Below are 15,727 nucleotides of genomic sequence, written 5' to 3'. Positions count from 1 at the left end.
AGAGCATTCTTTTCCTCTGTGAACACACACAGAGAATAATTTCCTTACTTTGGTGGGTTGGGTAGCTGCTTCAGGCAGCTGTCACTCAAATGTTTATATCCTGCTTTTTCTCTGCAGTTAAACTCAAGGGGGGGGGGGTTAAAGGAGGCTCCCAGGGGTCTCCCACTGGCTGAACTCGAACCCGTGTAGCTTCTGCCAGTGGCTGCCTCGTGTACCCTCTGACCTTGGCACTTCATTGGTCTGTTCTGATGGGTCATTTCTGAAGCACACAAGAGGAAGTTGCTGTACATAGGAGGTTGCTGTATACTGAGTGAGGCCATCTAGCTCAGCATTATCGACAACTGACTGGCGGGTGCTCTCTGGAGTTTTAGCAGGGCTGGATTAAGCAAAAGAAGCACCTGCTTAGGGCATCAAGGGAAGAGGGGCACCATAGACATTTTCCATTGCTGGATTTACCATGGACCATATGATGCAGCTGAAAAAAAAGGCTCCAAGTATAAAAGAAAATCATAATAATAATGTGTTACCTCGTAAGTCGAACGAAATCTGTTTTGGAAGTCCATTTGACTTCCAAAACATTCGGAAACCAAGGCGCGGCTTCCAATTGGCTACACGAAGCTCCTGCAGCCAATCGGAAGCCACGGATGTTGTGTCAGACATTCGGGTTCCAAAGAATGTTTGCAAACCAGAACACTCACTTCCGGGTTTGTGGCGTTCAGGAGCCAAAACGTTCTGTTCGCAAGACGTTCAACTTCCAAGGTACAATTGTATATATTAATGATATACATTAATCTTGGGAACAACGAAATGAGAATCTGGTAACTGGTAAACTGCCACCGAGGCTCATGTGTTTGCATTTTGAATTAGATAGATAGGGGCACCAAATACTTTTAAGTGCTTAGGCAGCTAAAGGTCTTAATCCAGCCCCAGGTTTTAGGCAGGGTCTATCCCAGCCCTATCTGGAAGCAGCAGGGATTGAAACTAGAACCTTCTACATGCAAAGCAAGTGTCCTGCCACTACCCTTTTAGGGATCACACACACACAAGCACACAAGTACAGCCAGTGTTGGAAATCAACACAGCCTAACACCCTTTTGATTACATGGCTAGCAGGTTAGCTGGATAACCATTCAATACAGCTATTTGCCTCTTCATGCAAACACAGAGATCAATTTACCGTATTTTTCGCTCTATAAGACGCACCAGACCACAAGACGCACCTAGTTTTTGGAGGAGGAAAACAAGAAAAAAATATTCTGAATCTCAGAAGCCAGAACAGCAAGAGGGATCGCTACGCAGTGAAAGCAGCAATCCCTCTTGCTGTTCTCGCTTCTGGGATAGCTGTGCAGCCTGCATTCGCTCCATAAGACACACACACATTTCCCCTTACTTTTTAGGATGGAAAAGGTGAGTCTTATAGAGTAAAAAATACGGTAATTGACCTCAGCTAAGACATGATGTGTTCATGCAGAGCAAATTGTTCCAGGCGCCTTGAACAAGCAAGAACCATCACATGCTATAACAGACCAAAACAAAAAAGATAACAAAAGTCTATAAATGCAAATGGAAGTTTATTGCCTAGGTTTCGGGAAACACCTATAAAGCAGCTTGAGCCAACAAGAGGACTATCCAAAACTACCAGAAACCTACCTACCTCAAAAGTTACGAGCGAGTTCAGCAACATATGGGTTACCAGAGAGAAATACTAAATAAGAGCTTCCATTAAGCCTAAATAAAAGAAACGAAATTACATAGCTACCCCAGACATGTTATATAGACCATGCTCATTGGAAAAGGGTCCTAAACTTCTGCCCTTCTCTGCAAAAATGCATTGGACAGCCAACGCTTCCTTTAGAACCCAGAAAGTTCCCCTTCCCCTTTGCTCTGCCCAACTTGACTTTGTGCCACCCCCGCAAATCAGTGTTGCCTTCAATGTTAAAACCGGACAAAACTGAAATGCCTTTCCCCCTCAATTTTTATTTTATTTTATTTACAAAAGTATTTTTTATATATACTCCTACCAAAACAAAACTTCAGGGTGGTGTATAACAATAAAACAAATGAAAGTAGCTAGCTGGGGTTGGGGAATTAAACAATGGCATAGGTCTGTTGCTGTGGAAGTCTTAGACATGCCTGAAAGTCAAAAGTTAGGGTGCCTGACCAGTCTCTGCTGGAAGCACAGAATGGGACCAGTGGCACAAAATACCCAATACAGTACCTCTAGTAGAGACCAGGCAGGCATCTGTAATGCAGGGGACAATTACCAGTATTCCTCCAGCTGATTTTCTCTTTCCATGGCTCATTTTGCATATCGTAAATCCCTGCATATTTTACAAAAACTAAACCATTCAGTATTCCATTATTACATCCATCAAAACTTATTTACACTGTTGAATTTATCTTAATGCTGCCAACCTTTTCAAGTGTACACAATTTCCCCCCACATACTCAATAAACATTATCCAGTGTTCTCTAAATGTATGTTCTTCTTTTGCTCCTATTCTGTATGTTAAGTCTGCAAGCTGCGCATACATTCCGTCAGCTTAAGTTGCCATTCTTCTTTAGTTGGGACCTCGCTCATTTTCCATTTTGGGGCTAACAAAACACTGTCCACATTAGTGGCATACATAAATAATCTTTTTTGACACCTGGGAATATCCGTCTGAATTATCCCCAACGAAAAGGACTCTGGTTGTTTTGGGAAAGTACTTTAAAACATTTTTTTCAATTCATTATGGATTATTTCCCAAAACTCTTTTAACCTTTTGCAGGTCCACCAAAGATAAAAGGTCCTTAAGCTGTCTTGGACCCAAGTTGTTAAAGGGCTCTGCACGTCGACATAAGAGCCTTGAACCATCTGAATTGATGGGCGTTCAACAAACTCTGTAGATCTGTCATGTATAATGAGCACATATACAGGCGTTTTAGTGCATAGACACATGCAACGAAAATGACCACAGCTTCTCACCAGGCACGTACAATGCCTGCAAGCACATTTTAAAGCATGCCCTCATTTCCCTCTTCCTCCAACCAGCTGCCTCCAGAAAAAGCCCTGCCACTTTTTTCCCCTAGCAAAAGTTTCGTTTCAAATACAGGTTGATGTGTGTGTTCCTGAGGCTTTAAAAAAAAAAAAAAGGCACCTGGTGAGTGACTGCTACCTGCCCAGGTATGCAAGGGGTGTGGTTCAGCTGACAGGCTCGCTCTCATAGGGACTGGTAAGTCTCAAGCCACATCGGTAGTTTCTACTTGCCATGTCAGATGCCACCAGCTGGGTGCCCAAAGCAGAGATGGTTGAGAACTAAAGAGAGGGACTGCTGCGTAGAAGGTAAGTCTAAAAGTATGGTGGGAGCTTGTGTGGGGGAGAGGGAAGGAGGGAAGGGACAAGGAGGGAGCCTGGGCTTCGTGGGGATGGAGCCTAGTTAGTTGGTTGCACCAAGGGAACTTGGTCCTCAACTCTCTGGTGTAGAAGGGGGGGGGGGAGGCCTTGCTCACTAGAGCAAGAAAGTTGGCTTTCTTCTGGCAGGGTAGATTTTTCAGTTTTTGACAAATAGAAGCACTTGATTTGCAGCAGGGACCGTGCTGTGGTTCCTAAAATGGGAACCCTTTTATTTAGAAGAAACCCAGATAGGGGTTTAACATGGATCTTATCAGTTGCCAAAATGAGATCGCATTGTTTTTCTGGTGAGATGGCGCTGGAAAGTAAGGGTGGGGAGGTCTCTTGCAAAGCATCCAGAACTTAAGTTGTGTTCATTGTGTTTCTTAGCAATTGACTAGAACACTGACCAGGCACTTATATTTCCACAAATAAAAAGGGTAGAGACTTTGTTTTTAATTGAAAGTTGAACATCACAGGCAGACCTGGAATACCTGCAAGGGGCCAGGCCCCCAGAGCGTTGGTTGTGTCATCGATCCTCCCCACCCACAAAAAAGCTTCCACGTGTACCTATAGTTTTAAAGAAAGATTGAGCAGAGATAGGCCTGCAAATGCCATTTTTTTCTCTTAACGGTATTCTGCGTGTGTCAGTCACATTTCCCCACTGCCGCTACAATCCCCTTGAGGGTGCCTGTTCTGCTTCTTTTTCCTCAGTGTTGGCTTAATCTCTTTTTACACAATTTCTTGCCGTGAGATCCAGGAAGCTCTAGCTCAGGGAGCTGCTATTTTGAGGCTTTTTGGTTCTGAATAGAAAGATTACAGATTTGCGTGGAACAGAAAAGAGATATGTTGTTTAAAAAAACACCAAGTGTGTGTTTTTTTGTGGTGATATCTCATGTAGTAATGAGAGAACCTCTAAACATACGCAGAAAGACTTTCCTTGCCAAAGCATCAAAAGCTAGTCCTACATTTCTTGATTGCAGCTAAGTCATATTCAGAGTAGACCCACTGAAATCTTAGTCATCATAACTGACTTTTGTCCATTGGTCTAAATCATGGGTAAGCAAACTAAGGCCCGGGGGCCGGATCCGGCCCAATCACCTTCTAAATCTGGCCTGCGGATAGTCCAGGAATCAGCGTGTTTTTACATGAGTAGAATGTGTGCTTTTATTTAAAAGCCATCTCTGGGTTATTTGTGGGGCACAGGAATTCGTTCATTATTATTATTTTTCCAGAATATAGTCCGGGCCCCCACAAGGTCTGAGGGACAGTGGACTGCTGAAAAAGTTTGCTGACCCCTAGTCTAAGCGTTCTCATTAGGGGGTCATAATTGTAAGTATTGAGCTTCAGCACACATATGCCCCTCTTTTGTTAAAGGCTTTGACAGCAAACATGGGCAAGGATTAAACCTGAAAATATTTGGGTATCTGATCCATTTATTTCATTTTTACAGTTATATCCTACCTTTTTGTCCAAGGACAGTGTTACTTGGCTTCTTTTAGGCAAATTTTCTCTATTAAATCCTTGGCTTTATTGGTATATTTCCCAGAATGGTTGCTGCATCTTTGACTTAGTTTCTTTATGGCTGCCTACCCTCCAATATATCAGATGAGATGTCCATTTTTGTAAGCCTCCTACTCTCGCCTCAAGGATCACTGCCTGATCCTCACCACCACCAGAACAGCACAATGCACAATTTATACATTGCTGAGAGTTTGTGACCTCAGCAGTGACAAACTGTAAAATGGGCTTTGTTCCCTATGCGGAAGCTTATTGTTCAAGCGCATGTATTAATGTGCATCTCTAGCAGAGACAAGAAGGGGGAAAGCCACAGAAAAGTGGTAGAACATCTGCTTTGCATGCAGAAGGTTGCAGGTTCAATCTCTGGCATCTTTAGGTAGGCCTGTCAAAAACCCTGGAAAGCCACAGCTATTCAGTATAGACAGTACAGAGCTAGATGGAGCAACGGTTTGGTTTGTTTTAATTCAGCTTCCTATATTCCTATGATAAACTTGGACCAAATGCCGCATGACATTATTCCGACTTTTTAAAAGTGCCTTAAATTGGCTGCATTAATTTCAAAGAACAAGTTGCTGTGGGGCCCCACTCTGGAATATGCTCTAATGCCTCATTCCCCCCTCCACACTGTTTGCCTCCAAAGGTGATGTTTTTACTGCCAAAGCCCTGGAGCTGGGGCTGAGCCTGATAAATGACAACTCGAGCAATTTGCACTAGCAACATACTAATTAGGCATCCCCCAAAGGCAAAAAAAAGAGAGAGAGAGAGACATTTAACAGAGAGAAGAACCAGGAAACAGGGGCTGCCCCCATTTTGGGGGAATATGCTATTTCTTGCAAACAGCCTTGTTTGTGCCCTTTTGCATCAAAAAGCAGGATGTATAGATGTTTTGGAAATGAAAGAAATGTGTAAGAAGAGAAAAAGTGGGGCTAACATGTAGATAGTGTATACTTTCTCCACAGACAGGTTGTGGAGCTCTCACCTGCCTACAGTTCATACCCTCTCTCAGAGGTGAGGGCGAAAACGCATTATGCATGCTTAGAGGTGCGCCTATATTTTGTCGCTTCATTTCACACATCCAGGATTAGGCAGCGGCTTTCAAAACAGATTACCGAATTCAGAGTTACGCTTTGGGTATAGTAATCAGATACAGCAGCGTCATCTAGCAGTTGGCTAAAATGACCCAGAAATCATGGGGCCCTGAGCAAAGAATTTTCACCTTGTGCACGGCAGACAGAAAATCAACAGGTGCAGTTTCTTTGTGAATGGAGGCGCAACACTAGGGAAATCTTAGATTTCTGCCTCTTGGGTTCTAAAAGGGCAGAAACCCTGCAAAAATTAAAAAGGGATACACCACCTTCTTGAAACCCACCTAATTTGGATGTGGGTGGGCAGGTAATGTTTTGGGGGGAAAGCGGTGACATATAAGCAGTAATCCTTTTTCCTTTCTGGCCTAAACCCAAATACACAGTCCAACTGAGTCAATATTGACCATTGTTTCTTCATATCAACCACGGCTGGCGATAGACCTGTGCATAAATGAGCATTGCTTGCAAATCTGTAGCTGGGATATTTAAGCAAATATCGGGAAGAGAGTATCCTGTTTCTCTTGCCACCACCCGCACTATTAAACACTACGACCTCTGCTTTAACCATTAAGCCACTTGCTCCTTGTGCGGCTTCTTCTCTGAAAAAGAAGCATGGTTAGACGAGAGCAGGTTTGCTCTGCTCCAAGCATAGCAGGAGGTTAAATCCCACCTTTAATAAACAAAGCACCTTGCCAGGTGAAACGAAACAGGTGTGGCCGTTGGCAAGAGATGCCGCAGCATTCTTGGGCAGGAGCGAGGCCTACTTACTTTACCATGTGTGCATGATCGCACACCCTTGTACTGTAAATGATCTGGGGTTTTATTTATTTCGTCACACACAAAAAACAACCCTATACTGCCCACATGTAGGTACATCATGCCAGTAAGCATAATAAGATCAGAATACAATGAGGTACAAAATACCATTGTGGCAAAGTGGTTAGAGTGTCAGAATCGGACTTGGGAGACCACGGTTCAAACACCAAGCCCACTGGGTTGCCAATTGCGATCTCTTTTAGCCGAACCTGCCTCGCAGCGTTGTTTTGAGGATAAAACAGAAAGGCATCCTGGAAGAATACATGTGACGATAAATGAATAAATAATCAACATCAGATTATTACAGGGGTCACAAACTTTTTCAGCAGGGGGCGGTCCACTGTCCCTCAGACTTTGTGGGGGGCCGGACTATATTCTGGAAGAAAATTAATGAACGAATTCCGATGCCCCACAAATAACCCAGAGATGCATTTTAAATTAAAGCACACATTCTACTCATGTAAAAACACGCTGATTCCCGGACCGTTCGGGGGCCGGATTTAGAAGGCAATTGGGCCGGATTTGGCCACCAGGCCTTAGTTTGCCTGCCCATGGATCAGTACATCAGCACAACTGGGTTTACCTTTTACCCAGCCCCACTTTTTCCAGGCTGCGCTTTAATGTCCAAACATAATGGTTTGTTGGGGGGGGGGTTTGCTCCAAATATTCCCCACAAAAACCTGCTCCTTAAAGCTGAATCAGAGCAGGATTGAAATGGTGATTGAAATTAAGCAAATATGTAAATAAATTAAACCATTAGGGCAGTAAAGTCGGGGAAGAGAAGGGAATAATGATCCCTCCCTTCTCTAACATCAGGATTTTCTTCCTTCATCACAGCCAAGACCTTAAAAAAGTTCCTTTTTGAGCCTCCCTCTTACTAAGGCCCAAAGCCTGACAGTACCCACCTCAGGTGTGAAGGCATGCAAATGTAGCATCAAGGTACCTGAGCCACATGCAAAGCATTCACTTCTCAACTAGCATTGTCAGCTTGAATTTGCTAGTCATATAATATTGTTTAGGACGCTTCGGCGAAGTGGATTCTAACTGCAAGAACAAGGGAAATGCGTGCAGAGCTCAGAGTACGTGTGTGTGTGTGTGTGTGTGTGTGTGTGTGTGTGTGTTGGGGGTCGGGGGTAATAATCCCTGAAATCAAATGTCCGCTGGGTGTCCATTGGCAACTGCCTGGGCCTGCTTAATGAATTCTGAAACCACTCTTCTAGTGGGAGAACAGACATTTGCCGTTGTTCTTTTTAGCACAGGGGTAGGGAACCTTTTTCAGCCCCAAGGCTGTATTTCCTTATAGGCGACCTGCTGAAGGCCACATGCCAGAGGTAGGCAGGGCCAGAGGCAAAAGTGGGCAGAGGAGTAAAGGCAAATATTACTTTTCCACAGCACTTCCCTCTCCGTCCTCCACCCAGACAAGCCACAGAGTTTTTAGGGACACATCCCAGCCAGGCAAAAACACTCTAGGTGCAAAGCAGGATCGGTGTGAGGAGAGTTCCGGGGGCCAGATAGAGAGTGCTGGAGGGCCACATATGGCCCCTGGGTCTGGGGTTCCCAGTCCCGGATTTACATATAAGCTAAACAAGCTATAACTTAGGGCCCCACTCTCTTGCGGCCCCCCCATAAAATTTAAAGGAAAAAACTGGATGTACATTTCCCAAATATAAGATAAAAAACAAATAAAACAAAACCTACATACAGGAACAGTGTTTTGTGTTGTGTAGGCTCCTATGATGTAAGTAATGGGCCCCGCCTGCTAGCCTGCTCCCTAAAATATCACTGGTTTGCTCATTTCTATATATAGGGTGCCTACATTCTGCATGGACTGGTTGCATGGCAACACGTGCAAATGGCTTTAGATACCTGTTAGGTCCATAAATTACCATATAGCATATATTCAGCTCAGAAACAGCGACAGTTTATTGTTGACAAAGGACAGTTGGACATATAAAGGGCCCCATTACCTTCAGTAGCTTAGGTCACACCTAAATCCAGCCCTGGGGGCTTCCCACCCCATAGAGCAACGAAAGCTACTTGCTTTCTCTATGCAGGCTTGTCATGAAACGGATAACCTTCTCTTTTTTCTCTTTTCTTTTTTGAATTTGCATTTTATTTATTTGTTAACATTCTTATATTACATCGGTAAACGTTGTCATATTACATTACAGGACTTACTATAATATAATTTCCAACATGTATACAAAAATTATATACAAATTTTATATACCTAGAAAGAAAATGAAACAAACAAACAAAAAAAGAAAGAACAAAGAGAAAAAACAAAAACAATCCCCCCCAATCATATACATACCAACACACTAGACTTCCTGTCTATCCCGTTGTATATTCCTTTTTTACAAATGAATGTACTCTTATTATTGTATATTTCTTTACATTTTATCTAATACATTCCTATATCAATATGTGCTCCTAGTATTATTTCTCAACTCATTCTCACTCCAACGTCAAATCAAATGCTAGCATAGATAGCGAACCTTTACTGTATTTTTGAACATAAGTTTTATAGCTATCCCACTTTTCCATAAGTTTTTGTTTTGAATTGCTTCTTTGAATGGCTTGAGAGCAGTACATGTGAAAAGGATCTAGGAGTCTTGGTTGACCACAAACTTGACATGAGCCAACAGTGTGACGCGGCAGCTAAAAAAGCCAATGCAATTCTGGGCTGCATCAATAGGAGTATAGCATCTAGATCAAGGGAAGTAATAGTGCCACTGTATTCTGCTCTGGTCAGACCTCACCTGGAGTACTGTGTCCAGTTCTAGGCACCACAGTTCAAGAAGGACACTGACAAACTGGAACGTGTCCAGAGGAGGGCAACCAAAATGGTCAAAGGCCTGGAAACGATGCCTTATGAGGAACGGCTAAGGGAGCTGGGCATGTTTAGCCTGGAGAAGAGGAGGTTAAGGGGTGATATGATAGCCATGTTCAAATATATAAAAGGATGTCACATAGAGGAGGGAGAAAGGTTGTTTTCTGCTGCTCCAGAGAAGCGGACACGGAGCAATGGATCCAAACTACAAGAAAGAAGATTCCACCTAAACATTAGGAAGAACTTCCTGACAGTAAGAGCTGTTTGACAGTGGAATTTGCTGCCAAGGAGTGTGGTGGAGTCTCCTTCTTTGGAGGTCTTTAAGCAGAGGCTTGACAACCATATGTCAGGAGTGCTCTGATGGTGTTTCCTGCTTGGCAGGGGGTTGGACTCGATGGCCCTTGTGGTCTCTTCCAACTCTATGATTCTATGATTCTATGATTCTATGGTATTTGTTAACTGCGCCATTTCAGCAAATTCTTGTAGCTTGTAATGCCAGTCCGTTATTGTCGGGGCTTCTTGTTCCTTCCACCCCTTTGCCACCAAAGTTCTCTTCTTATGCTTGCCAGGTTGCATTGGGACTTTTGGACAAGGCCGCTGACATCATGAGTGACTCAGGAAGGTAAGATTGGCTGTCAGAGAACTCCATCCAGCACCTACAGATTTGGGAGCAAGACTACCTAGGGAGGCACTGAAATTCAAGGTGTGCCCAGATTTATCTGGGATGTAGAGCTTAAGCACAAAGTTCTTTGCTTTCCAGAACCTTCTGTGGTGTTCTGGGCATGCACTCACTTTTTGTACTGAGGGTTGAGAGAGCCCGACCTGCAAAGAAAAGGTGTTAGGTGCGATCCCTGACATTTCATAGCTCCAGGTTGTGCTGGGAAGAAGGCCCGGCGACTGAAACCTTGGAGAGCCACTGCCCTCAACAAAAGGTGGAGACCCCCAGGCCTGGTGGGGGGCAAATGTAACCCTCCAAACCTCCCTTTCTGAACCTCAGGATTCTCTCCAGGCCTCACACCCTTCCCAGATCTTAAGGTAAGGGTGTCTCCTGTGCTTCACCTGCTATTTTTCTAGAAAAAGAGCTGCCGGAACTCGCCAGGAACACCTCCCTTGTTCTCTTGCCCCTTTCGTTGTGATTTTTGAACTTACTGAGCATTGTCAAGGGACTGCTTAGGAAACAGCCATTGGGGATCATGTAGAGGCCCTGCTGGTATGGCAAGGAAGTCTTGCCATAGTCTTGCCTCTCTTTTTCTTTCACTTCTGGGTTGACAAAAGGGGTTGGTGGCTGTGGGACTAGAGTTGACATGGGCTGGGGCACTAAGGGCTGCAAAACCTCTTTGAACAGAAACTGGGCTGTTTCAATATAGCGCCATGGCCTTGTTTGGGAGCTGAAGTAAAATTTAGTGGCACAGAGTACTGATAGATAGGATTTGGACAGGTTCCCCAGCCCTAGAAGATACTGGCATCCAGGATTCATGGGCGGAGGGGAGCCTGAGGGCCTAGCAAGCTTTGAGAAGGATGTATAGTAGTCTGGAAATGTGGACCTGAGGTGATTTCTTCCGGTTGTTGAATAACTAGTCCATTTTGTCTTGCAGCCTCGGCAGTGACCGCTCCAAGCCCAGTGCCAGAGCCATTTATGGTGAGTTTTGGAGTATAGGAATGTATCTGGAAGATTTGTTTATTTATGAGTGTGCTGGTACGTTTCAAATCTGAAGACCTTCTCAGTCCTGAAGCTGTAGCATCCTCAACTTTTTCAAGGATTACCAGCTCTCATAAACGGATCTGCTGGTGATCTTTACACCTGGAACTCCCTTCCTGAGTATGTCACGTGGGATCCCTTTCTCACATCAACACCTTATCTGGGAAGCCTTTGGCCTAACTCTTTGCTTCTCACCCTCAATAACCACATTTGTTTACAATTAATCCCTTGACTCGCCCTCCCCTCTCTTCCTTGGTTGACTTCGCTACCATCAAAATGCAGTTTATTGCTTTATAATCTCCTTGAGTGCAGGCACCTCACTTTTTTTTTAATAATAAAGAACTCGCACAGCTTTGAAAAGTGCTGCAAAAAAAATTATATGGGTGATCTTTTGCAAAATTTGTCTTGCTCATAACTGTTTCTGCAGAGCTTTCAAGGCTGGTGTGGTTCCCCCTCATGTTCTGCTGTGTGCTATGAAACTAAAAGTTTTTTTCTTCCAACGTTGGGATCTTGTGTATGATACCACAACGAACTTCTGCTCCTCTGCTGCAAACTAAACCAGGAAACCCATCAGTCTTTCAGTTTACATCCTCTCCGTGTTTCTCCCCTTTGACTTGAGGAAGCTTGAACGTTTAATTTTCCTGGGATTTAAAAACCAAAGATTCTGTGCCGCGTGAGGTGGGGAAAGAGCAGGAATCAGCAGAGAAGCAGTAAGAAGGGAGGAGATGGGTGTGTGTGTATTTCTCACAAGCTAAACTGGTTCCCGTAGGGAGAGGCAGTAATTACATCCCTCCTCTTTAGAAGAGGTAATAATTTCTTAAGAACTGAAAAGTGTTCCTTAGAGAGATAAATCCCTGAATGTTCTTATTAAGAGTTTTAACCTGTGCTAGTCCTAGTCAGAGTACACCCATTGAAATTAATGAACCTAAGTTAGTCATGTCCGTTAACTTCCATGGGTCTACTCTGAGTCAGATTAGCACTGGATACAACCCATTGTCCTTTAAACTAGGCAAACCCTCACTCACTGAATGTGTGCATGAGTGAGAGATATAGTAATATGTATAATGTGTGTACATTCAGTCGTACCTTAGAAATCGAACGGAATCTGTTCCGGAAGTCCGTTCGACTTCCAAAATGTTCAGAAACCAAAGCACAGCTTCTGATTGGCTGCAGGAAGCTCCTGCAGCCAATCAGAAGCCGTGGAAGCACCGTTGGACGTTCTGCTTCCAAAAATAGTTTGCAAACCAGAACAGTCACTTCCAGGTTTGCAGCGTTTGGGAGCCAAAGCATTCGAGAACTCAGCTGTTTGAAAACCAAGGTATGACTGTATATACATTTATGCTTATTTCCCGTTTTCAAGCTGATGTTTCTGTGTCTTGAAAATGACCCTGGCATGCAGCTGTTAAGCATGTGCAATTTTCCCTAGGATGTAAATTAAATGACGTTTTATTTGCTGAATTTTCGACTGTCACTCCAATGTCAGGAGCCCTGTCACAAAGAAGGCAGACCTCATGTGCATTGTGGCTGGGTACACACCATAGTTAAAGCACTGTCCTGGCTACTGTAGGTCACTTTTCACAGGGTAACAAACAGCAGTTCCCGGGATTTTTTGTGCTTTGAATGAATGTGTGCATATCCTGTAATCCCATCCTCCCTGCCCATTTGTTCTGGATAGGACATGGCCCCCAAAGACGGTGCTTCCCTTCTCTATCCCCGCCCTCACTGCCACCTTTTTAAAATAAAAGTTGCCGCTTGATGCTAAACAGACCCAGCTGACAGTCGACACTAAAGTTTCAGGTTTCATTTGCTGGTTTAAGTCAACATTGCAACACAATTCCTCCTCCTTAAATAATGTTTTGTCTCTTTCTGCAGAGCAGAGGAAGAAGTATTCCAGCATTATCATGGCAGACGTCTCACAGTATGCCGTCAATGTAAGTTTGGGTTTCGGCTTTGCAAAAGCGGGAGCAAGAGCTGTGGGACATCAGTGGCTAGTGAATTAGAGTGGGAAAAACTGAGTGATATTAGGGAAGAGGTTATAAAGATGAGGGCTTCCTGGTTGCCTCCAGAGTTATTTTGAAGAAACCCATTGCATGGGAAGCCTATGTGTTGCAGTGGATTCTGAAGAACATTCTGGAACAACTGTCTTCAATTATTTTGACTTGTCACTTGACTCTGACTTCTTTTTTTACCACACACGTCCTCCTTAAGTCTACACCTTTCCCTCCACTTCTGTTTGCCTGCCTGCCTGCCTGTCTCCTCTTTAAAAGACAACAGTCTTCCCTCCAAAACAAATTATCTAAATAATCTGTAACTCACTCTGTGGTTGGCCTACAAGCTAGTTTTGGGATCCTGACTCACGAGTTGGAAGATGGGTATTCTAGTTCATTTGGAATGTTGCCTAGGCCTGTATAAAGTTTTTGCGTTCATGTTTCTTCTGGACTGTCCTTTGGTAGAACTATATGGGGAACCAAACAAGAAAATAATTTTTAAAAAGCATCCCTGTTATACAATCCACATTGAAGCAGTAAGCGCCAAGGAGAGCCATGGCACAGGGCAAAAATCAGCAGAGTGAATAAGCTCATGTTTAATACTGGAAGGCCAGGACAAATGCATTCCTCACAATTATTTTCATACAACCTTTCATAACACAAATTATTCCAAGGGCGTGTACAAGTAAAATTAAATACAGTCTTTTTAGGGGAAAAAGCAATGATCAGAAAGTTGTTGTTGTTGTTGTTGTTACTGTAATACTCCACCCATCTGGCTGGGTTTCCCCAGCCACTCTGGGAGGCTCCCAACAGAATATTAAAAACACAATAAACTTCCCTAAACAGGACTGCCTTCAGATGTCTTCTAAAAGTCAGATAGTTGTTTATTTCCTTGGCATCTGACGCGAGGGCGTTCCACAGGGTGGGCGCCTCTACCAAGAAGGCCCTCTGCCTGGTTCCCTGTAACCTCACTTTTTGAAGTGACGGAACCGCCCTCCTAGGAAGCCCTCCTGGTTCAGGCCAATGGCCTATCTAGTCCAGCATCATGTCCTCAAAGTGGCCAAAGAGATGCCGGTGGGAAACCCTCCAGCAGCAGCCAAGCACAAGAGCAGCCTCTTCTCCTGCAGCTTCCAGCAACTGGTACTCAGAAGTGTACTGAGTATGACTGACAACATATAAAATGTCACTGAGATGCTTCCCACAGAGCAGCTGGTAGTAGCAGATGGCTCTGTGGAGGGAGAGGACAGCCCAGCTGGAGTATGAGCTGGTCTACCATCAAATAACCAACATACTTAGTGCCAAGTTAGCCTCTCTAGGGAGAGCCCTCTCCAAAAGGCCCACTCTCTTCTCTGCCCACCAACCAAACATCACATGACGGAGAGACCCTGTTAAGGCCTTTCTTCCTCTCCCTTCCTCCCTCGCTCCCTCCCTCCCTCTCTATCTATCTCTCTCTCATTTATTTATGTATTCATTCACTCACTTTCAGACTCATTCACACACACTCACACTTTTGGGCACCTTGATGTTCTAGGTCAGGGTTGGTTTTGGTAGTCATACTGATGCCCATGAATACTTGTCTACCATATCTGAGACCGTATAACAGCGGTCCTGAAAGACCTACATTGGCTCCCAGTATGTTTCCGAGCACAATTCAAAGCGTTGGTGTTGACCTTTAAAGCCCTAAATGGCCTCGGCCCAGTATACCTGAAGGAGCGCCTTCACCCCCATCATTCAGCCCAGACACTGAGGTCCAGCTCCAAAGGCCTTCTGTCGGTTCCCTCCCTGTGAGACGTGAGGTTACAGGGAAGCAGGCAGAGGGCCTTGTTGGTGGTGGCACCCACCCTGTGGAACGCCCTCCCATCAGATGTCAAGGAAGTAAACAACTATCTGACTTTTAGAAGACATCTGAAGGCAGCCCTGTTTGGGAAAGTTTTAAATGTTTGATGTTTTAAATATTCTGTTGGAATCCACCCAGAGTGGCTGGGGAAACCCAGCCAGACGGGGCGGAATGTAAATAATAATAATAATAATAATAATAATAATAATAATAATAGTTGTTGTTGTTGTTGAGGAACCCTTTCTGATTGTCCCCAGAACCATTTTCAAACTAGCGAAATAAAGCTACAAGTAACCTCGGTGACTTAAGATAGATTTGCACAGGCTTCTCTCCCTTCTGTATCTTCCAGCACTTGGTTACCTTCTCCATCGGGGACGAGGATGACTTGGCAACCGTGGAGGATGCCACCAGGAAACTGTCCGTCATGGATGCCCAAGGGAAGATCTGGGTTCAGGAGATGTTACTTCAGGTCAACGGGTCCGCCGTCAAGCTCTTTGACATAGACTCAAAGGTAGAGGAGCAACCCAAGACTGTGATGTTGGGTGGCGAATAGGGACCCAGAGGTTATTGGCTGT

General features: G+C 44.3%; 1 protein-coding gene across 1 annotated transcript in view; it reads left to right on the top strand.

Annotated features, from left to right (window-relative positions):
* Positions 1 to 3,165: 3,165 nt before the first annotated feature.
* Positions 3,166 to 15,727, top strand: part of EPS8L1 (EPS8 signaling adaptor L1) — a 34,255-nt gene continuing 21,693 nt past the window's right edge. The window contains exons 1-5 of the mRNA XM_080976170.1: positions 3,166 to 3,325; positions 10,198 to 10,250; positions 11,224 to 11,267; positions 13,200 to 13,258; positions 15,502 to 15,663. Of these exons, the coding sequence (XP_080832296.1) occupies positions 10,234 to 10,250; positions 11,224 to 11,267; positions 13,200 to 13,258; positions 15,502 to 15,663 (282 nt within the window). The 5' untranslated portion in view covers positions 3,166 to 3,325; positions 10,198 to 10,233. The remainder of the gene's footprint in view (positions 3,326 to 10,197; positions 10,251 to 11,223; positions 11,268 to 13,199; positions 13,259 to 15,501; positions 15,664 to 15,727) is intronic.

The sequence above is a fragment of the Podarcis pityusensis genome (genome assembly GCF_964106645.2).
Source record: "Podarcis pityusensis genome assembly, chromosome: 13".
NCBI classification, from domain to species: Eukaryota; Metazoa; Chordata; class Lepidosauria; order Squamata; family Lacertidae; genus Podarcis; species Podarcis pityusensis.
Note: the sequence above shows the minus strand (reverse complement) of the source record. Positions and strands in the feature narration are given on the sequence as shown.